The sequence below is a fragment of a genome, unplaced genomic scaffold (genome assembly GCF_019419815.1).
Source record: "Pyrus x bretschneideri cultivar Hongxiangsu unplaced genomic scaffold, Pyrus_bretschneideri_v1 Contig317, whole genome shotgun sequence".
Taxonomy (NCBI): domain Eukaryota; kingdom Viridiplantae; phylum Streptophyta; class Magnoliopsida; order Rosales; family Rosaceae; genus Pyrus; species Pyrus x bretschneideri.
Window position 1 is genome coordinate 16,362 of NW_025999632.1, and position 22,170 is coordinate 38,531.

Sequence of the window (22,170 nt, forward strand, 5' to 3'; positions counted from 1 at the left end):
AGCGGGAAAATTGAAAAACTCACCGAAAACTGGGTAAACTCTAAACATTCATAACTTCTTCAATACTCAACAAAATCGAGTGATTCAAAAATGAAAATCATATTTCTTAATGAGAAGAAGATAATGGTATATTTCTCTATGGCTAATTCTCAGTGGTTTGGCCAAAAAATGGCTCGAAAGTAGCTAACTCGAGACAAGACAGCCACTTTTGAGCTGTTTTCCGGACAAACCATGATGAGTTAGCTGTCAAGAAAGGTACCATTCTCTTCATCTCGTTGAGAAGTATGATTTTCATTTTTAAATTACTCGATTTCGTTGAGTATTGAAGAAGTTATGAATATTTAAAATTTACTCAGTTTCTGGTGAGCTTTCCAATTTTCCCACGGACCAGTTACCTTTCAGGCTATTTTCTGGCCATCTCCAGCAATTATTAGCTTCCAAATGGTATAATCTTGTTCTACACGTTCCTATCTTCATTTTGATATATTATGGGTCGAATTTGGTTAAGAAACGATGAAGTTATGAAGCTTTGAAAATTGCCCAAACTTTCGGCCAAGAGCTCCAGGACACTTAACGAAGATTTTAACAGAAAGACCAAAATAATGGATGGTGGACAATCTCAGGGACCATTTATATTGGTTTTCAATCTCAGGGACCAAAATGATGTATTATGCAAATCTCAGAGACCATTTTGGCTAAAAAGCCTTTTAGTTAATAGAGGTTTTTTGGCATGTCAGAATCTATGCACCTTTTTAAGGGATGTTGGATAATTAATAGATATCAACTATTAAATCATCAATATTATCCCTTAATTTTTGAATTTTCAGCATTTATTTTTCTATAATAAAACTTCATTGATCACGGAAAAAGCTTACATTTGTAGAAAAAATTTAGATAGCCAATCCAATATGATGAAAACACCATGGACGCTACATTTATCTTGTTGAGTTCTAGTTTGATTGCGTGGTTGGTTGTGTAGTATGTAACAGAAAACAAGTGATTTTGAAATATTGTAGCACAATATAATTTGCTTAAAAGTTGTTAACAAAAGGGATTAGTAGGAATGAGATTAATGTCATTCGGCATGAGATATATGAAGGTGAATTTTAAATTGAAACCAAATTTAAATATATTAATTTCTAATTTGAATTGTACTCATGCCATGTTGAAATGTACCAATATGACTTGAAACGTACCGATGCCAAATTGAAACATACCAATGCTGATGTGAGATGTACCCATGCCAACTTGAAATGTACCAATATATCGTCTAGAAATGTACCCATGCCAAATTGAAAGTACTGATGCTGATACGAAATATACCCATGCCAACTTAAAACGTACCGACACATCGGCTAGAAACATACCAATACTAAATGGAAACATACCTCATATCATCCACCACTAGAATCTATTTTCCAAATGTACTATGGTACGAATACTCAAATCAAGAGGTTTGCATAAAATGAAAATAGAAGGGAAATGAACATGACTCACAAAGGAGGACGGAAGAGTATCAACTGACAGCAAAGAAATGACACGAAAAGATTGTAGAATAGTTGTGACAGAAGATGACATAAATAAATAAATATATATATATATATATATATATATATCACGTTAGAAGCATAAATAAATCAAATTTGATATATTTTTAGATTTTTAAAAACATATTATATATACTAAAAGACAGTTGAGCTTGGCACTGTTTAGCAATAGTGTCCGGACGGATCTGCCCTTGGTTTGTTTAGGTTTTGGCGTTGGTTTCTTCCTTTTCTATAGTAAAATTCCTACTTTGCCCGCACTAGGTGGGTGCTTTTCCAGTGGCTGAATTGCCCTTCGGCTTTTTCATGCCTTCTGATTGTTTTTGGTGGTTCGTGCAGGGACAAGTTGGGAATTATGTGTGACACGTGTCGGTCATCGTGCTATTCTCTTTTGGGGTTTGTTTTGCTTGCTTTTTGTTTCCGTTTCTCACTTGCATTGGTGGTTTTCTATCGCTCTCAGCTTCTCTTTTCTTTTGGTTCCCGTTGTGTGCTTCTCTTTGGCGCGCTTTTGTGTTTTGTTCTTCTCAGCCGTGGTTTTCAGAACGTCGCAGGTGCTTCCTTCTTCTGATAACTCTGTGGTGCGTGATTTTCTTTTAGATTTTTGTTTTCCTTTGCAGATTTTTATGTTGGTTTGCAGAACGGGTTTTCTTCTGTTGCGTTTAAAGAGATCTAGACTTCGTTGGTTTTTTTCAGTACATTGGTTAATTTTTGTGATGTTCTTTGTTTGGGTATTGGGTTCGAATGGATTTTATTATGAAAGGGTTTTCTTTTGTTGCGTTTAAAAAGATGTGGATTTCGTTGGTTTTTTTTTTCCAGTTCATCTAATTTTTGTGATGTTCTTTGTTTAGGTAATGGGTTCGAATGGATTTTAGGGTTTTAAACTGTGAGAGGAGTCGACTTCTGTGGCAAGAGAGATCTAGGTGCGTCATTTGGGAAGCAGAGGTTGGGGAAAGAGACAGAGGGTGTAAGAAGTGTCGTTGCAGGTGAGCATTTGAGGTTAGTCACTTGATGAAACTGTTATGGGTCTGTAGTTTTTGAGACTTTGGGTTTTTTTCGCATGATGGAGTTGGTATTGGTTGATGAATTAGTTGTCTATTTTTCTGTTTTGATTTTTCTTTGTTCTTCGTCCCCTCTACAACACCACCGCTAACATCACTTTCGCTAAATGAAGGTGGAGATATTTAGATACATATTAAGATGCAAGAATTGTATTAATAATTTGGTTAATAAATATAACATTTTGATACAGATGTCGAGGATCTCTACCATTTGAATTTTTCCCTTTTTTATTTTTTTATTTTTTTATTTTTTTTATTTTTTTTACATCTTTTGTTTGAAAATTTCCCTTTTTTTGGCCTCATGATAGCCGTTTTGGTTATGTGATCAACTCTTTGTCTCTTTATTTCACAGCATGGATGTTGATTGCACATAATTTATAATTTTTATTGTTTTTTCTTTTTGTGGGTTTGTGGGAATTTTTAATGTGTCGCTGCAATTTCCTCTTCATAGGATAAATGGAAAACATTTGCCCAACTCCTGTTAATCAGTTAATACCATACACGAAGGCTGACAAAATCAAAGTTCGGATATGCAGAATTTGGAAATCCATCATCCCAGGAACTATTCAGAAGTACACTGCCCTGCACTGTGTGTTCGTCGATGAAGCGGTGAGGAATCATTGTTTGATTAGTTTAATCAAAAGTAGAGGCAATGACAATTAATTGAGTAAATAATGTTCATGTCGAATGTTTAAAATTAGTTGTCTTATGGTTAGCGAAATGTATGTGTCAACCATCTGTTTCATGTCTTCGTGTTTTTTTTCTCAATTTTTTGGCTTCTTTGGTTATGTTGGATGCATGGTGTTTTCTATCTCAAATTTTTGTGCCCCCATAGATTTTTTATTTATTTATTTATTTTTTTTTCAATTTTTCGGCTTCTTTGGTTATGTTGGATGCGTGGTGTTTTCTATCTCAAATTTTTGTGCCCCCATAGATTTTATTTTATTTTTTGTTTTTTACATCTTGCCTCAAATTATTTAACTGTTTTGATTTGTTGTGTTTATTTTATGGTAATAATTTGATTAATGCAATGTGAAGCAACATGCGGTGGAGGGCTGTACATCAGATGGTGATCACGATGTTATGGCCTCCAAAATTGAAGCCGGTGGATGTTATGAAATCATGGATTTTCGGACTGTTAAAATTAGGGCACAATACAAGGTAGTACCGCATGAAACCTTGATTTTGTTCAACTCGAAAACAGTGTTTCGAAAATTAGCAAGCGTCTTCCCGCCTATCCCTCGCCATCAATTTTTTCTGCAAGATTATAACACACTGTACCCTCGCTTGAACAGTGTTGACATTCTCACAGGTACTTTTAATCTATATGTGGATGTGCATGGGTTCAAGCGTGTTTGCATTTGTTTTCCAAATTGCTCTTTAACTTTGTTTATGTTTTAAATTATAAGATGTCATTTGACGTATAAACGATGTACAACCTCTTGAATCCAAATAGATTAATCAGAGGATTGTATACAAGTGTGATGTCCGTATCGAGAATATAAGGTTATATTTTGTTTCATATGGTTGTTCGTCACATATTTTTTCAATATTTGTTAATTTTTTGCATTAAAAAAAAAGTGATAAGTTTATTCGTTGTTCCCTTTGTCAATAGGAAAGAGGAAGTGATGGTTACATTGTGGGGGGACATTGGAGAAGCCTTTTCTTCTTTGTCAATGGACGCGTTTTCTTTGCCAGTTCGTTTTGCACTTTTATTATCCGTCTTTGCTCCGATTTGTCATTATATGTTTTTCTTCATTGTCGTCAATTAGTTTAGAAACATCTTAATATATCAGTCATTAATGATTGCTACTGATCTCTTTCTTACTTTGTTTTCTTTTTTATTCAACCATGTCCGTTAAGTAGATATGAGCATCGGTGTTTCATTAACAGTTAGAAAATGATAAATATTGTGTTATGAATGACTTAGTTGGTTTGGAATGCACCACATCATACAGCTGATTGTCCCATGATTTTATGAAAACTTTTTAAACAGTTGGGTATCTACGTATTGTACATTATCTCCATTATGTAGTTTTTGTCACAAAATGTGATGAGCCACCTTTATTAATATATATATATATTTTTTTTTTTTTTTTTTTTTGGTGCTGTGATTCCAATGTGCAGATAAGATTGCTTTAAATAGTACTGGTTCATCCCTTTTTTTGATTGATTCAGACATCCTCGAAGTCAATGCATATAAGTCAGTGTGAGTGTATTTCTCATTGTCAAAACAAAATAAGACTCTATTAATTCTTTTTGGTGGAGTATGGTTTGTGTTTTTTTTTTTTTCTTAAATTGTTAAACTCATAAAATGTTTTGATGCTTGTAGGTTTTCTGATTATACAGAACATTTGAAAATGCTCCCTCTCTCTTTGAAACAAGCAAACGAAGCTGAAATTTTGCAGACTGCTAAAAGGGTTACGATTGATGAATTAGCGTTTTTGGATTTGGACTTGCACTGCGACAACCCGTTCCAAATTTTACGTTTTTATGTTATTTTAAAAGTGTGAATTTACGAAAATTCCATAGAGGCAAAGATTTTGACTTATGTTAACCATCGTCTAGAGAGACGTATGACTTATTCTTTTAACATATTCTCGTAGTACTCGTGGATGTGAACGCATAGACGAAAGCCGTTTGCGAGTCCGGATTATAACAGTATAGTTATGGACGTTTGAAAATGGCTATTTAAAGTTTAGTTATAAATTATTTGAATTCTCATCTTGTGTGAAAGTGGCCAATCTGATTTTAGGCACAAATAAGAAGGAACCAATTAAATTAGAGGGAGAGGGTGAGACCCAATCAGAAATAGAAAGAAGAAAAGAAAAGAAGAAGAGAAAAAAAAAGAAAAAAGAAAAAAAGAAAAGCTCCCAGCTTTCCCGTGGGTTTATCCACTCGCGACCACCTATTTTCCAAGGTTGATTTCGGCCAATTCGGGTGGATTTTTTCGACGCCACCACCACCATCTTGAAGCTCTCATTCCCCTTTACAAAACCCACCCAAGAACCACCTTGATTAACCATGGTACGTGGCGGTTTGAGGCCACGAAAGTAGACGAAAATCAACGGTGCTCCAGCCACTCTTTTTGATTTTCCGGTGAATCGGCAAAGTGATGGCCGATGCCACCACTTGGGCTTTGTAGCCCATCATCCCAGGAGTAAAACCCAACTAACCTTGCCCCCGTTGGACCACTGTAGAAGACGAATTGACACCGGGAAGTTTTAGGCACCCGCCGGCTTTGTGGGCAAAATTGACCATCTTCCGTCCACTTTTGGACTTCGTGGCAGGTATGAAAGTTGCTCCACTCACTGAGATCTTCATTTCTGTGAAGTTTGAGAATTTTTGGAAATAGTTGAATTTTCTGGGGCGGCGCATGTAGCGGCGCGTGGCCAGTGAGCCGCCAATGCTATTTTTAGGCTATGTCGAATGTCTTGAATTCAGTTTTGTCATTTGAATGATGTAGGTTGATCGTTGGAACCTAAATTCCTTACGATACGTTACTTGATAAAAATGTGAATCGACGATCTGACCGTTGGATCGTCACCAAAATTGGATACATTATAATACGTAATATTTAAAGATAATAGGAATTTATGGATCGGGAATCCGACTTACGAATCTTCCTGAATTGGATTTGTAAGTTAGTAAAATAAATGTTCACGGCCACTTGTTTTAGGCAATTGGCGGAGATCTGACCGTTGGATCGTAATGAAATTTTAATATGCTATTCTAGAAACATATTGTGGATCGTTGGGAGTTGCAGATTGGAAATCTGATATGCGGATCTTCCGGGTCAAGTTATAAAGGGTTGTAGACCCTACTGTCGATCTTTGATCGACTATTGACTTGTGGTCAATGGGTCTCAAATTATTTTAGAATGCCGTTGAGGTTGTGTTTTATGTGAATTACGTATTCTACGGATAAGAGTTCTGAGATGTGATTTGATAATTAGTCACAAGGACCAATCAATCAGGACGTCTCGATGCGTGCACTAGAGAATCATAGCGTGGACTCCAGGTGAGTGGATCTTTTCCTTTTTATCGTACATATTATTGAGAGTTCTATCGACACTTTTAAATTGATTAGGTATATTACCTTCATATAATTATTGTGAATGCTTGAAGTACCTATATGAACTACGAATGGTTTGATCCCTGTTTAGGGTACGTAGGCAGTCTAACGAGACGTTAAATGCAGCCATAATATATTTGAGACAAAAGCCTTATTTGAGAAATTGAGTAATGCGAAGGAAATTGGTAAAGGCAAGTTTTCGTTTTGTGATTTAGTAAGTTAAATTAGTGTTAATTGGGTTGTCATGGATAATTATCCCTAAAAATAAGTAGTTCGGGAGTAGGGTGTTATTGATTGTACACTTCACACCGTATTGTTTATAATTGAAAATGCTACGACATGGTTGAGTATTAGATTGCATCATGGTATATCCATATGTATATTACTTGCATATAATTATTGGGAATGCTTTCAAGTGCAAAGGTGAACGCAGAATACCCAGGTAAGTTCAGGTGAGTTTATGGTATTAGTTGAATCGATTGCGTTATAGCATGACTACAGTTATGTGTTAGGCAACTTCGATACTATTGTACTGGTTGCCATGAGTTGCACATGTTATATTGAGATGCATTGAGAGCTCATAAACCTTCATCCCGGTGTTAGTGCTCCCGCCCGTGGCCTGGGCGCAGTCCTTCACGTGATGTTCACCTTCCGCACCTTACGCTCACCTTGGATCCAAGGTAGGTGCACAGTCTTGTCGTATAGACCACTTTAGGTGGTTCCGACTCGTAGGTGACCCGCGATTATTCGCATAGTCTTCACGTGATCGTAGCACTTGAGCGTATTTATTTACACCCAGCCCTGTCGTACAGACCATTTTAGGTAGTTCCGACTCGTGTGCATGTATACTTATTGAGCTATTAGCTAGCCATGATTGATGAGATATGGATAAGTCGTACAGGTCACAAGAGGTGACTCCGACTTATATACTAGCCATGATTGATGAGATATGGATAAGTTGTACATATCATTTTAGATGACTCTGACTGATATCATTTTGTATTGATTAAGTTCATTTGGCCTACTTATTAATGTATGATGGAGTTGATGGCATACCGTGGTTTTGGTCATTTCTGAGTATGGTTTGGGGACATGTATATATGTTGTACTGTCCTATAGAAAAGGATAAGGGAATTACAGTGAGGGGTTATTACTGTTAGAAAGGTAATAGTTTTGGGAAGCTTGGTTTTACTACTTACTCACACTTTCTGTTTTGTATCCCTTCAGGTTTTAACTGCCGAGTTCGTATCGACGAGGATATATAGCTAATCTTAGCATTGGTGGCTACTTTTAAGGGTATGATTCTTACCCACACTACTGTACCTTACTTATGCTCTAACATCGTGTTAAAATGGGTTCGCTCCCACTCGTAGCGCACTCTGGTATTTAGACACTTTTAGATTCAAATTTATTCACTTTTTATACACTATCACACTGTATGGCTTCGTCACCTTACAAATGTCGGCCAACACAGCTCGATTTGGGGTCCTAGTGGACATTCCGGGTCGGGATGTGTCATGCACAAGGTATTAAAACTAGACAATTCAATTTTAACATTTTCAACAGAACTAATTGTGTTTTCATTCTGGCTTTTACAAATAAGTGACAAAATATGTTACAGGACGACACATTTCTGTGCAAAGCATCTATTAAGCGCTTTGACACGCGCTTTGTTTGGTGATACAATGCTTGCCCGCACTATGTAAAATAGATGCACAACGATGTAACCAGTGGCCAGCTTATTTGCCAAAAACATCCCAACCAGATTCCAACGCCTTGGTAATGATAAATCGAATGTTTAAAGCAAACCTAATAAAAAAATTGGCTCTTTCTGGGTATCTTGTGGTTTGTTGTTGTTAGCCAATTGGAATAAATAGATACAGAGAAGGCTAATGACATTGAGTACGGAGTATACAAATTTAGTTTCATTTTTTATGCAGTCACACTTTAAAAAATTTAAAATTTTCGATTGTGAAGTGTTTTTGCGATGGATGTCCAGAATGGTTCCTAAACATGATGTTCTTTGAAAAATTATTTTTGTTACCATTCTTTTCTCTTTGCTTTGTGTTTTTGTCTCATTTACATCATATAAACCTAAATCTTATAAAAAAAATTTCCTGCTGTGGCAAAACTTTCTTTTTCCCTTTTCTTTCGTTTTCCTTTTACTTTTTTGTTATATTTGGTTACATATGATCATTGTATAATTCAATGAAGTTACTACCTATGTGTGATTTGTTTTAGTTCTACTTATTTAGGTATTAAGTTTGTGGCAATTTGTGATTCTCAAAAACTATCATAAGGTTGAGTTTCTAAATGTAGGTACAAAGTTAATCTCATTCTCGAAGATGAAACAAATGAAATGAATGCTTTGATAATCGGTAAATGCGGCGAGAAACTTTTTGGCATGCCTTGCAAAGACCTGGTAATGAATAAGAGACTGGTGGACCAGCAACTATTACCAAACGAGTTTCTCAGGCTTATTGGACAAAAGAAGGTTTTTCACTTACGATTTGGCAACAGGAGGAATACTTTTCATACGAACGATGTACTCATTCATAATGTGACTGAGGATACGACTATGCAGCTAGTAACTCCGCAACCTTTGTCAACAGAACTCACAGTGTCCTCCACCATTGTTTCATCTTCTACTTCAACAGCTGAAACCACTGAGCAATCATATTAACGGAAGAGGGAATCAATTAGGAGAGCTCTTTTTACCACCGACAAACAAAGGTTTGTGCCCTAACAACTTTTGCAACTATAAATTTTAAATTTCCATATATTCATACTATTTAACATTGGGAAAACCCATTTAAAATAGTAGAGCCGAGGAAATTTCAGACATAGATCCAAGAGAATTGGATGAAGTGCCAATCAAATTGCTTAAGAAGAAGTCATCCCCGACTGGTGAAAAGTTGAACTCCACTCCTCCAAAAAGAAGCTAGGTCACTATATTTTAAAGTTGCCTTTTTTTTCTTTTTTTAGACAAGATATTTAATAACGATCTTACCCTTTTAATTTCTTTCGTTTCACTAGGTTGGTTTTTCAAAAAGGACAGTGCAATAGCATAAGTTGGCCGCAATGCCCAAAAATTCTGATGGTTTTTTGTTAATATGCATCAAACAATATTTATCTTATTTGGTTGCGATGTAAATATATTTTGCCTGTACATAGACCAGCACTTGCCAATTTTTTGTATCCAAATGTTGGTTGCACTTGAAAGGTGATTCCAAGTGCTAAAATCGAACACATGTCTGTAATATTTTTTGTTTGTATGTAAATAAATAACTTTTAACCTTTTGTATCTGCATTGTACAAATTAAACATTTTCTTTATAACCCTTTTGTGAGCTCCCTATTTTTGATGTTGTTGATGTTTTGTCATGTCATTTCTACATCTTCTCAGCATGATGTTAAGTATACTTTCCCCCTGCAGTTGTTTTGAAGTAACGTTCGTCTAAACTATGGTAAGGTCTCTTTTCTTGATCTTTCTCATTTTCTTTTTATTGTTTTTCATTTTTAGATTTTTCATTTACACATTACGTTTAAATTCTCTTTTTTCATCCTACAAATTTTGTCTCTGTAATTAGATTCTTCATATCGCTGTTTGGTTTCGTTCTTCTTCACTTTCAAGAACGATCAATGTTTATTGAAGGTATATAACCCGTTCAGCCATTTAGTTCTTTTGCTTTGATTTGAAGAATTTCTTACCTAGCATTTGATCCTAACTACTGATAAGAGTCAGGTTTTATAACTCAAACCATTTCCAATAACCATTTGGTAATAGGATGAAGTTCATGCATATAAAAGTTGTTTCCTAAACAATTACATCAAATTTTGAAGTAAAAAATCTAGTAACATTACTATACTTTCAGTTTGATTCAATGACATCAAATTTTGACGTAACAAAAAGTTTTTTTGCTTTCATTTTACAAAACTCACTGATGTACTCATCTAATATTAAATTTTCAGTCTTTTTAATGAATAGTTTGGTATTTGGGCAGCTTTAATTTTTCATTTCAAATATGTGATTTTGTCTAATTCTTTATGATCCTCAATTTCTATTGTCGTTTACAATTTAATGGACATTCTTAAATGACTTTGGTTAACACCAAACAAATGGTATGTGCCATATTTTTTTTTTCCCTATTCCTTTACTTTTATTCAGAGTTTTGTTTGAATGCCATCAGTTTCACAAGCCGTTATACACCTTTGATTCAAACTTCATCATTCTTAATATCCGTTTTGTAATCCCGCAACAACGCATGGGCACTATCTCTAGTGTCTACTAGACTCTAGGAGATTTGGATAATTATTAACTAATTGGTACATTATATATATGGCAAATTGTGTAATTTTGCATTAAAAAAAAAAAGAATTTTAATGAAACACTTATGGTACTGTTCACTTTTAACGTTAAAGACATTTTTACCTTGAAAAGTCACTCATGATACTATTCACTTACATCTTTATTTTGTTATTTTCATTAAAACGAAAGTTTTTGAAGACTTTTCGTTAATTTTCCTTTTAAAAAAATGATACTTATAATATATTTGACACCTAAAATGTAGGAACATGTTTAATAAAAATTCTAAAAGGTATAGATGTTTAATCTAAGAAATAGAACATCGAGGCATTTAAATCTAAACGCCCCTTTATTTAATAAATAAAGATTACTAAACAATTTTTAATTTAATTAATTTTTTTTTACACGTATGATCTTCAAGTGATGATAAAAAAAATAAACAATTTAAATTATGTAATTTGTATAATAAAAATGCATTAATTGATATGGATGGACAAAGTGGTGTAATCTTAAGGGGGACTATGCATTGTATTGTGTAGTTCTAGTACTAATTACACCGATGACTTTTGTCCAAAACCCTCATACATGTCACGTTGTATAAGCTGTAAGATGTACTTTGGATGAACAATATCAATGTTGTTAGTTGCAGACCGTTAACATGTTTCTCTGAAATATTGACAAGTCAATGTTCTTTTGCCGAACCCATAGTGGTAAATTCAGTTTGCTTTAACTTTATTTCATGAGATTTTTAGTGTTCATAAAACACTATACTTCAAAATATTATAGAATTATGTTGGCCTTCTTTATTAATATATTCTAAAAATAAGACATATTATTGTTGTGTTAGGGGATTCATAAACGTTCAAAAAGCAGGTTATCTACTGAGATTATCTCCCACTCAAGATGTCCTAATTTGTTTCAAGACAAGACGGGAAACAGCGCGTTACGTAGTGATCGTTCAATGACCCAAATAAACACCATCATAACACGGAAAAGGAAGGCAATCCTTTTTGTACTATTTCCTGAGTAATGTTATTCATATCATATTTTTATATTATATTTCTATATCATTTTACGTGGTATTTAATGTGAACAGTTATATCATTTGAAAAATTTGTAAAAGCTAAGAAAAAGAAGAAAAAAAACTCCTCGTATACCATAATCATCATTTAATTAACTAATTTTTTTTAATTATTAATTTATTAAATAATGAACTAAATTTAAAAATTTAATTAATTTAAATAATGTAACTATCTATACCAAATATCATTTAAAATAGTCCGAAAATGTGACACAAATATCATTACTCCTATTTGCTTCAAGCAAAATAATTGTGGCATGCGTGTTACATCATGAGTTTTTCAAGGAAGCAGCTGCTGCTAGCCTGCTAGGTCATGATCGAGTGATGATGTGATCTCTCTACCTAGTCAATAATTTCCATGCAAAAAGGCGAAGAAACCATACGACAAGATGAAGTTCAAAGATGTGCCCTTATTTTGTGTGTAGTTAATATCTGGCATTTATTATTGACTAATATATATTAATTCTTTTTACTTTTATTATCATAAACTTAACACATGTTAATTAATAATATAAGCTACACAAAACTATACACAAAATAAGTGTAGAAGATTTGAACCGTACGATTCCCTCGATGCACCAGTCCGAAAGAAAGGGAAGCATCCTTCTCATATATAGACTAAGATTCTCTTCCTTCTTCTTTCCATCCCCTTACATTCTCTTCTCTCATATTCTCTATTAATTTTTTCTCTTTCTATAAAAAATTAATATAAGATATTAATATGACTTAACCATTACCGTTCAAATAGAAGATGATGAAAGAGGAAAGAAAAAAGAAAGGAGAGAAAATTCTCCTCCCTCGTGTATATACGAAGAGTTAGAGCAGACGGATGGAATGGGTCATATACCGGCTCATACATGGGTAGCGTGAAGGAATTGGAAAAGTTGACAAGAATACCCGAGAGAGAGAGAGAGAGAGAGAGAGAGAGAGAGAGCCTTGTCTTCCGTCCCACTTGCTTACCAACTTGCAAATCAGATTAGACATAATAGTCTCTATTCAAACATATTCAAAACTCAACCATTCACATTTCAGCCACCGATCCATCGACCAACACCCCCCAACTTGCATTTCTTTAACACGAAAATCATGACAATGAGAGAGAGAGAGAGAGAGAGCAAGTTGCATGCAACTGCTTAGCATGTATCCGGCCTTCCTTTTCTTTTCTTTGGAAGAACAGCTAGCGAAAGCTATCAAAAAGTGCAAGTTGCAAGCGAAAGAGGCAGCTAAGCTATTTTATTTGATTCCTGTCACGTTGTTCACCATTTTTTAATGCAAACTTTTCCTACATGTTTTCGTTCTACTCGATTATCGATACCATCCATACAAGACGACAATATATATATGCCTTCATATTCTCTCCTGTTTTTCTAGGTTTTCTTAGAAACGTTTCTCTCTGTCATTTTCTGCTTGATCGTGATTACCGGGGGAAAAATAAAACACTGAGGGATAAATAGCCGGCTTCATTTTCAATTTTATTCACTTTTTTCTCTGCCATTTTCTAGTTATTATTTCTTCAAAATTAATCAGAAAATTATTAGCAGAGAATAAGAAGATGAGCTTCATTTTCTTAGTATTTGAATCTTGATTTTGTGTGTAACACTATTATACAACGCACTTAATTACAAATCCTTGTTAATGCATGATTCTTCCTGATCCCGACAATTACGAATGAACACAAATCCAAAGGAAATTCAAGGCCCAACGAGCATGGAAAGACGAAGCCAAACACTTTAAGGAGCCCATGGCCTCCGAATGTCTTAATAAGATATCAATCTGATTAACAGCTTAATCTACATCATATATGTTTAATCAATACCATCTACATTGCATGTCACGAAATCCTAAAAGTCGTGCAATTGATTCTTGCGCATTAAACAACGATAAAGTTGATATCTCACGGACAAAACACAATTACATCGATACAACGATAAAGTTGATATCTCATGGACTTAACTAAATTACAAAATATAATACACAAAGAATTTACACAAACTACATTACTATTACTCTTAACTAATTATGCCAGTGCTGTGACATGCACACGTCGGTCGAGTGGTCTTGTTCTTGAGAACCTAGCCATGCAGCTAGCTGCCCACTGCCTCAATGGTCGTCAGCAGCACTGCCATTACCATTACCCATAGCAGTCAGAAAAGTTCAACCATTTAAAACATTAGGCAGCAGTAACCATGGCTTTTGCTCTTTTTCAGATCATACTTACAAATACAACAATTCATTCTTTAAATTTTAATAATGTGACATGTCTTCTTAGTTGCCATTATAAATTTCCCTAATATTCCAATTAAACGAACAAAATCATAAAAAAAATTGACTAAATGCTCAAAAATCAAATTTAATTGTTGAATTAATACACATATAATTGAAGATTGACAAATTGAAATAAGAGAAAGATTCTCTCCGCTCTTTTCTTCTCCGATCTCCTCCTATTTGAAAGCTTATGACTGAGGAATTTGAAGGGAAGAATCCTACTCGATTTGAAAAATGATCAATTCAGCCATTGAAATTTGAAAAAGTGATCATTTTAGCCAGTTTTTCGACATTAATGGATATCACGCACAGTAATAGCACCGATTAAAGCCATAAACATTGAACCATTGAAGCTGTTTCATCGGATTAAAATCACAAAACGATGGCGGAAAGGCCAAAAAAAGTACAAACACAGATGACTAGCTCATAACCTCGATCATAGACATTCACGATAGTTTTATGAGGCTAATTAATCCGTGCAAGCACAAAAGAAGATGAAGGAGCTAATTAAGCTAGTAGCTAAAGTATGATTAATTAATTTTAATAAATGATTAATATTATCATTACTTGCGTCTTGCTAAATCCTCGGCGATCTGAGCGAGAGACTGCAAGTTGCAGCGAACAATGGTGTCCACGAACGTACACGTATCATCCTTTGTGTTCCCGAGCGGCACGTCGACAACGTACGACTCCACCACCTCCGTCCCGCCGCCCGCGCGCGACGATGGGTGTAGTGTCGTCACCGACCTGTAGTTCGACAGCCGGTGGTCCCCGCCCACCATGCTGAAGCTGATGACATGGCTTTCGTCGTCAAGGATCTCCAGCCTCTCCGTGCTGCTGTTTGCCGGCAGCCCCGATATCACCTGCACCTCCCGCAGCGTCCCAACGTCGCCGCCGCCCTCGATGACGTGGCAGCTCTTGACGAAGTGTTTGTACGCCTGCGGGTTGTCGAAGCGCCGCACCACCGACCACACGGTGGACACGGGCGCAGCGATCTCCTGAGTCACGGCGGAGCAGCACTGGTTGGGCCCCACCGCGTGCGTGTGGTGCAGCGCCACGGCTTCCGGTACTGTGGCCCGCTTCTTACCGTTATTATTACTATTGTTGTTGAGTAGCAGTGCAGCAGATCCTCCTCCTCTTTGGCTTTGGTACTGCGACGACGCCGTGTTCGATGTAGCGGTGTGGACACGGTGGATCAAGACTGATGATTTGGGCGGGTTGGGAGGCATTTGAGTAATTTCACTCTGGAGCAGATTTAAAGTGGTATAGCTTTTTGGGTTTTGGGTATATATTGTAAATTTGGAGAGCTGCTTCTGCTTTAGTGGGAGGCTCTCTGCCTTGCTCTGCTCTGGCTTCCGGTGAGAGATCTTAATTCTTAAGGACTCCCTCTTTCTCTCTCTATCACGCACAAACAGAGAGATGAGTTGGTTGCAAATTTCAAAGCCAAGAATTAGTGAATATAAAATTGGAGAAAGTTCATGTGGGGGATTATAATTTATAAAATAGAAACAAGTTGGTCCTAGAAGCCAAAAAGGAAAAGGAATAAATAAAGGAAAAAATAAACGCAAGTTGATCGGGTTGAAATTAGGCTGTGCAATCTGCACTTTTTCTTTTATTTTTTTTTTTATCTGTCATATATCTTGCGTTATTATTATCTTTTAATTTTTTTCGAATCATTTGATTTCAAGGTTAAAAATTAAAATAATATATGAAAAGTAAAATAAGATGTATAAATAGCGTCACTATAGTATTAATCTAAAGTAATACTAGAAAAATCAAAATTTTAAATTATATTTATAAATCATATGATGTATTATCCATAAAAAATAAATATGTTAATTAATATATACATAATACTTTAAATATCAACAAATACGTTATATAGTTTGCAATGTCATTTAAATAAATAATTTTTCTCACGGTACTCGGTTTTCGTAACAGTCATGTAGTTTTTTCTTTTAATAAATAAACCACACAAGTTGATGGATAACAAGTTGACCCTCCTAAAAAAGAACACGGGGATTAATTATGTTATCATGTCATTTAAATATCATTACCAACTCATGATTTGATTAATTTAAGGTTCCATTTGGTATGCAGATATGGCGAAACGGAATGAAATGGAACGGAATGAAGGTTCCGTGTTATAATTTTTATCTTAAAATTTTTTACTTTTGTGCTCCATGGGGTGGAATGAAAATTTAACCAAAATTCGTTATGTAGGACAGCGCATCCCATTATTTTTGACGCATCAAACGTGAGATGAGCGTGTTCCGTTCCACTTCGTTCCATCACATTCCATGTACCAAACGGTACATTAGGATTTATTGTAGTTGAAATTTATAAGGTTGTTGGAGAGATTTTTAGAGTGTCGGGAACATAATCTAGTACAACAATGTAATAATATAATTAGTAAGAAATTTAAAAAATAATTTTTCAAGTAATATTATTGTGACATTTGGTGCACTAAACCTTGTTCCCGGCACACTTAAGTTTTTCTCAAAGTTGTTGGGCCTCACAACTTCAAGCCTTCAAGATTGGCACGCTCCAACAATAAGAACATGTTTACTTAATAGAAATTGAAAAGTGAAAAATGAGAAAATTTAGAAACAGAGAAAGTACAAAAAAAGAAAAATTGAATCAACTAGCTTCATAGTTGGTCTGATTCCTGAAATTTAGGTATTTGATAATGAATATTAAGGGGAGCTTTTTTTTTTTTTTTTTTCTCCAGAAAATGAGGGGAGCTAATATTAAGGAGAGTTTATAAGTGAATAGATTAACATCGACTATTCTCTTTTATCAGTTTAGTTCACTGTTTTGAAATATCAAATTGTGGATTGTTATGTACAAACTACATTATTTTTATTGTGGATGTTTTTATAAACGAACACATAGTTAAAGTCAGAAATCAAAATAATTTAAATCACCAAGCGTTATTGTACACAAGAAAAATTTGGAATCAAAATAATTTTAATACTCATTTCATTCAAAAAAGCTATGAACTGAAATGAAGGAAAATTATTTCAATACTCATCTTTCCTCCTTATGCGTACCGTATTAATTTCATCTCTTATTTTTTCCTCTGAGTTATTCAATACAGATGCTAAAAATAAAAATAAAAACGTGTAAAATAAAAAGTGTGAAAATCCTTTACCTCTTGCAAATATCGCATCACAAAGCATATAGAGATGATTTATTAAGCAAGAAATTGGTCACGGAGATGGGACTCAAGTCTCACTCTCACATGCAACATAAGCTTCATCATATATGACATTTTTGCATGGTGGTGTTTGTCTCAAGTGCTAAGAACATGAGGGTCCATAGGGTACCGGCCGGACCACCGGTTGGTGCGACAGAGTTTGCTTCAATTTGATGGAATTGGACCATATATAATTCAAATTCATGACTGCCGGTGGTCCTTTGGATGGAAACTCCACAACCCTAACGAAATTAGAAGCTTTACAGTGCAAAACCCTAATCTCGGTTAGTTTATACGACATAAGCCAATATGGCGTTTTGGTCATTGCATATATATCTAATATTTACCAACTTATTTAGAATGCGATCACCAATTTGAATTTACCAAATGCCAAATTGGGATCAAGTTGCAAGAAGCCACAGCCCACAGGGATAGGATAAGCATTTACTCAGTCCCAGACCCCGATTCTGAGCGTGAAGACAAATGTTGAGAAATAAAAACTTGGACCAAACCGATCACCAAACCCTTTCATCCTTCGTCCCTTTCTTATTAAATATACTCATATTCGTGTTAGCCAGGGTTTACTCTTCCACTCCATGCTTGTTCGTATTGAAACCCGTTTTTTCCAAGCACTTGGAGCCAAAGTTTTATAGATATTAGTAAGTGCGACAGTCATTTCGTCAAGTACGCAGTGCATCTTATTCATTTATGAATAATAATATAAGTGGATAATATGAGTTGTTATATCATCAAATAAGATATAGTAGGTGCAGGATTTTGTTTTATTATTTATACTAAATGGGTGGGGGAGTAAGCTAAGTCTCATAATGGGTTAGCAATAAGGTGGTTTAAATTCATCTTTTCACTAGAATCGAATCTAAGCTCTCTCACTTACAAGTGAAGATGGATGCCACTAGCTAGACCGTAGTACTAAGTGGCGGATTTCATTTTATTAAAAACAAAAACAAAAAATACATCGAACCATCGTAGGATATATATGTATTCACTATATTATAGGACTTCTATTCATAATTGTTTCTCTCTTTTTTCTCCAAAATATGACAGTAATATATATGGTAAATATGTGATCCCTAACTTTATCGTCTTGTTATTTTACGTACACTGAGGTTGAAACAGGTTCTCCACTAAAAAGGAGCTCGATGCATAAGCCATTAATTACAACATGATTATATTAATATTCCCACGTGACTGCGTATTGGACTACACATGACAGTTTCTCCAACTTTGAATCTCTTTAAGATAGACGAAGTACACAAAATATGTAAATTTGTATGTGCCAGTGTGTTCTTCTCGAGTTCGATATATATCTTTCAACTAAAGTACTTGAACCACTTGGTTTCTTCTTTTCAAAGTACTAATCAAATTGCTTTATTCAATCTTTGCTTCTTGATTTCTCTTCTGGATTGATTCCATTCTTCTAAAAGCACTGCTTTCCTTCCACTTGACATTTAAAAACATACCTAATATATTGTGGTCGTTTGCTATCTTATTCTAGTTTCAAACTTCTGGCATCACCTCATCCTCCTAACTCGACTCCCCAATCCCATCACCCGATTCCTTCCTTCTCGAATCTACACAAGGACTACAACTATCAACCACCATGCCCAGCCACAATACTACCTAAACCCCCACATGACATCGAATCTGGAACAACGAAGTTTGTTTTTATTTTAGTTTTACATTTCTTTTCAATTGGTAGCTTTTAAGTTTCATTTTTTAATGAAATAAAGTTTGATTTATTAAGGGTTAGATTTGGTATATTTGCAAAGATAGTGGAGCATCCAAAGAAACTAGAAACTAAAACATGGGCGGCCAATAAAGTTATGTTTATAAAAAAATAAATGACTTATGTTTATAAAAAAATAAAATAAAATAAGACATGTACTAGTACAATTGGTACAATTGAAATAATATTATAAAGTGCACAAGTGGTTACAAATTGTGCGAACATTGAGCTAAAATGTAGTTGGATATCTATAGAAATATATAAACAAAAGCATTGGGTTTGATACAAGTTGTTAAACCTTTTCATAAATACGTTGAATAAAGAGAGTGGGAAAATTCTAAATATCAAAGGAAGAGAGGGAACGAGGGGGAAGGTTTCGGTGCACTGTGCGCGATGTAGGTTGATGACGAGTGGCAATGAGCAAGCATGCATGCACAACGGACACAGCAGCACCGAGATCAAGTCTATATGCATGCATGCATTGAAACAACGTACGTGACGTTCTTGATGTATGTACATCCCATGTGACATGCGACAGCTATGGAACTGCTAACTTGTCATCGTCCTCTTGCTCGTTTCGTTTCCTATTAATAGGGCAGTGACCCTTTAGAAACCAAGAAAAGCCAATTAGCTGTATAGATACTGTTTTAAAGGTCTCAAAGGATCATACGTTAACATGGTGCAACATTTTTTTTTATATTCAGGTTTTAAAAAAAACGACGCAAAACCAAAAAAGTTTTGAATCTCAACGAATAAGTTCAAATACTTTTACACTAGACTTACCTCTCAAACCGTAGTTCCAATTGAGTTAATTGCCGGATGGAGTTGTTTTAGTTTCTGCAAATGACCAATTTGGACATTAAAAGCAAGCTTTTTCAAGATAATAAAGGAATAAAGATGCGGACCAATATTATAGTAGATAAGAGTGTTGGGTTTTCACCAATATGTTCGGATTCAAAATTCTCTCATCTTTTAAATTATTTTAATAGTTTTGAACTTTCCTCTCCTGTTAATAATTAATAGCTTTTTAAAAAAAAAAAAATTGAGACAACAGGTGGCAAGATGGTTATCCATGGTTATAGGTTAATAATTAATAACTTAAAAAATACACATTTTGATAACCAAATAAAAAAAAGATATTAAAGGCAATAAATAACGAGAGAGAATTCCCACCGGATCCTTTTTCTAAGAATCTCAGAAATCCTTTAAACATCGTGCGGTCATGAATCATTATAAATTTTTTTATTTAAAATTAAATATAAAAAATACTTAATAAAAACTGATTGTTTAATACACAATAAATGAATATGATTTAAGAATATTGAGAATTCTCAAAAAAAATATCCGAAAAGAATCCTAGTAAATAACAACAAACGAAGGTCGTTTTATTTCACGACAATGCGCGGTCAAGAGCGAAATCCGACCCGACAGTTCACACACGCATGTGTGTAAAAAAAAGAAAAAAAAAAAAAATTGAAAACGAGTTAGCGTGCCAACAAAGGGAGAGAGAAAATTCAACGAGTGGATGGCGGGTCGACTCATCATCCTTGAAAATTTCCCCCAAAATTGGACGGACAGTTAGGGGTGGGAGATAATTTCTGAGAAAGCTTCAGAGTCAAGGCACAGAAAAAAGAGAGGGAGAGAGCCAGGGGTCTTCTTCTCTCTCTAACATTCTGAACGGTTTTCTTCTAGAGAGAGAAAGAGAGAGAAGGCAATTCGCATGGATCAGATTTTGAACAAGGCGGGATCCTACTGGTTCAACCAGAAGGCCACCAAGGAGCTCGGCTCCGTCGGTGACGACCTCAACGTACCTTTCTCCCTCTCTCCCTTACCCTATCTGTGGATCTCAATTTAATTTAATTATGTTATTCAATTGATCATTTTAATCTGACTTAGGATCTAATTAGGGTTTTTTTGGGTTCATGATGATTTTGGTTCCCAAAGTTGATTTCTTTACAGGATCTGAATTTTCTGTGTGGAACCCACTTTCGTAATCGTATTTAGGTTAATTTTTCATTAAAATGTTGTTTTGTTAAACCTGAATGCTGATTGATTCGATATGTTAATTGTCAAGATTAATACTTTTCCAAATTTGGGTTTTTTTGTTTTGTTTTTGGTTTTATGACGTTCTTTTCGCTAACATTGTTTGTCTGATGATTAGTCATTGCAAAACAGCGTCGAAGGAGGAGCCAAATGGTTGGTTAATAAATTCAAAGGTTAGTTTTCTCTGCTGGCTCTGTTTACTTGCATTGCCTGTTAAATTAACGCATCGCATAATGTTGTTTATGACTGATTTTACGAGTCGTAAAGTTCGGACATTGTAGTTGTATTAATTCATGGGGTTAATATGTAATACGTCTAAGTAGTGCAATTAAAAGTGAGTGAGCGATCGCGGATTCTGGCCAGAGTATGGGTGTGCCAGTGCTGTAGAGCGCGTTGTGGTTGAGGGTATGTTTGAGATGGTTTGTTCCTTAATCTTAATGATGCTGGGTGGATATGAGTATATTCGTACGACCCTTTTCCTATGGCTTTAACTTGCTCAACTCTCAAAAACGTCGTATGTGGAGTTCAAGCAAGTAACTTGCTGTTGGGGTTTCTTGAAATATAAGTTGTATGCAGACGGGACGGAATGGGACGGGACGGGACGGGATGGGACGGAACGGAACGGAGCGGGAGCAAAGATGCCCTCGGATGGAAACAAGGAGGAAGAAGAAGGAGACGGAGAGGTTATAATTTTGTGTTCCACGGATGTGGAACTAGTCGTTCCAGGGGGTGAGGTGGAACGAAAATTCACCCAAAACTCGTCCAGTGGAACAGCTCGTTCCACCCATTTTAGGCGCACCAAACGTGGAACGGAACGCCTTGTCCCACTCTGTTCCGTCCCGTCCCACGTACCA

General features: G+C 35.3%; 2 protein-coding genes and 2 long non-coding RNA genes across 8 annotated transcripts; 3 read left to right on the forward strand and 1 right to left on the reverse strand.

The window, feature by feature from the left end:
• The first annotated feature begins 1,758 nt into the window (after window positions 1–1,758).
• LOC103962133 lies at window positions 1,759–4,302 on the forward strand. Of its 5 annotated transcripts, none has more exons than XR_007260492.1 (6): window positions 2,460–2,527; window positions 3,139–3,211; window positions 3,641–3,763; window positions 3,867–3,914; window positions 4,012–4,108; window positions 4,218–4,302. XR_007260492.1 is itself a non-coding variant. In XM_048590369.1 (4 exons), exons 2-4 carry the CDS (start codon window positions 3,059–3,061, stop codon window positions 4,020–4,022), a joined length of 438 nt encoding a protein of 145 aa, XP_048446326.1. In that variant the 5' UTR covers window positions 2,437–2,527; window positions 3,054–3,058; the 3' UTR covers window positions 4,023–4,037. The 5 variants fall into 5 exon arrangements, 1 of the variants encoding a protein (XP_048446326.1); XR_007260493.1 differs by having other exon boundaries at window positions 4,059–4,108; window positions 4,218–4,295; XR_007260491.1 differs by having other exon boundaries at window positions 3,641–3,914; window positions 4,059–4,108; window positions 4,218–4,295.
• Window positions 4,303–8,379: 4,077 nt separating this feature from the next.
• On the forward strand, window positions 8,380–9,727 carry LOC103965098. The gene is made up of 4 exons (XR_669965.3): window positions 8,380–8,455; window positions 8,996–9,409; window positions 9,498–9,621; window positions 9,713–9,727. It is a non-coding gene; the product is annotated as an uncharacterized LOC103965098 (long non-coding RNA).
• A 4,174-nt stretch (window positions 9,728–13,901) lies between these two features.
• Window positions 13,902–15,819, reverse strand: LOC103962181 (abscisic acid receptor PYL4-like). The gene is made up of 2 exons (XM_009374858.2): window positions 14,895–15,819; window positions 13,902–14,181 (listed from the first exon to the last, which is right to left on the reverse strand). Exons 1-2 carry the CDS (start codon window positions 15,554–15,556, stop codon window positions 14,163–14,165), a joined length of 681 nt encoding a protein of 226 aa, XP_009373133.2. The 5' UTR covers window positions 15,557–15,819; the 3' UTR covers window positions 13,902–14,162.
• A 4,639-nt stretch (window positions 15,820–20,458) lies between these two features.
• LOC125480103 lies at window positions 20,459–21,490 on the forward strand. Its single transcript, XR_007260490.1, has 2 exons — window positions 20,459–21,080; window positions 21,435–21,490. It is a non-coding gene; the product is annotated as an uncharacterized LOC125480103 (long non-coding RNA).
• The last annotated feature ends 680 nt before the right edge of the window (window positions 21,491–22,170 follow it).

Bases quoted from the DNA above. Each gene is read 5' to 3' on its own strand.
- LOC103962133 (XM_048590369.1), top strand. From the start codon at position 3,059: ATGGAAAACATTTGCCCAACTCCTGTTAATCAGTTAATACCATACACG. The intron at 3,212-3,640 runs GTGAGGAATCAT...TGCAATGTGAAG, and splicing joins GTGTGTTCGTCGATGAAGCG to CAACATGCGGTGGAGGGCTG.
- LOC103962181 (XM_009374858.2), bottom strand. From the start codon at position 15,556: ATGCCTCCCAACCCGCCCAAATCATCAGTCTTGATCCACCGTGTCCAC.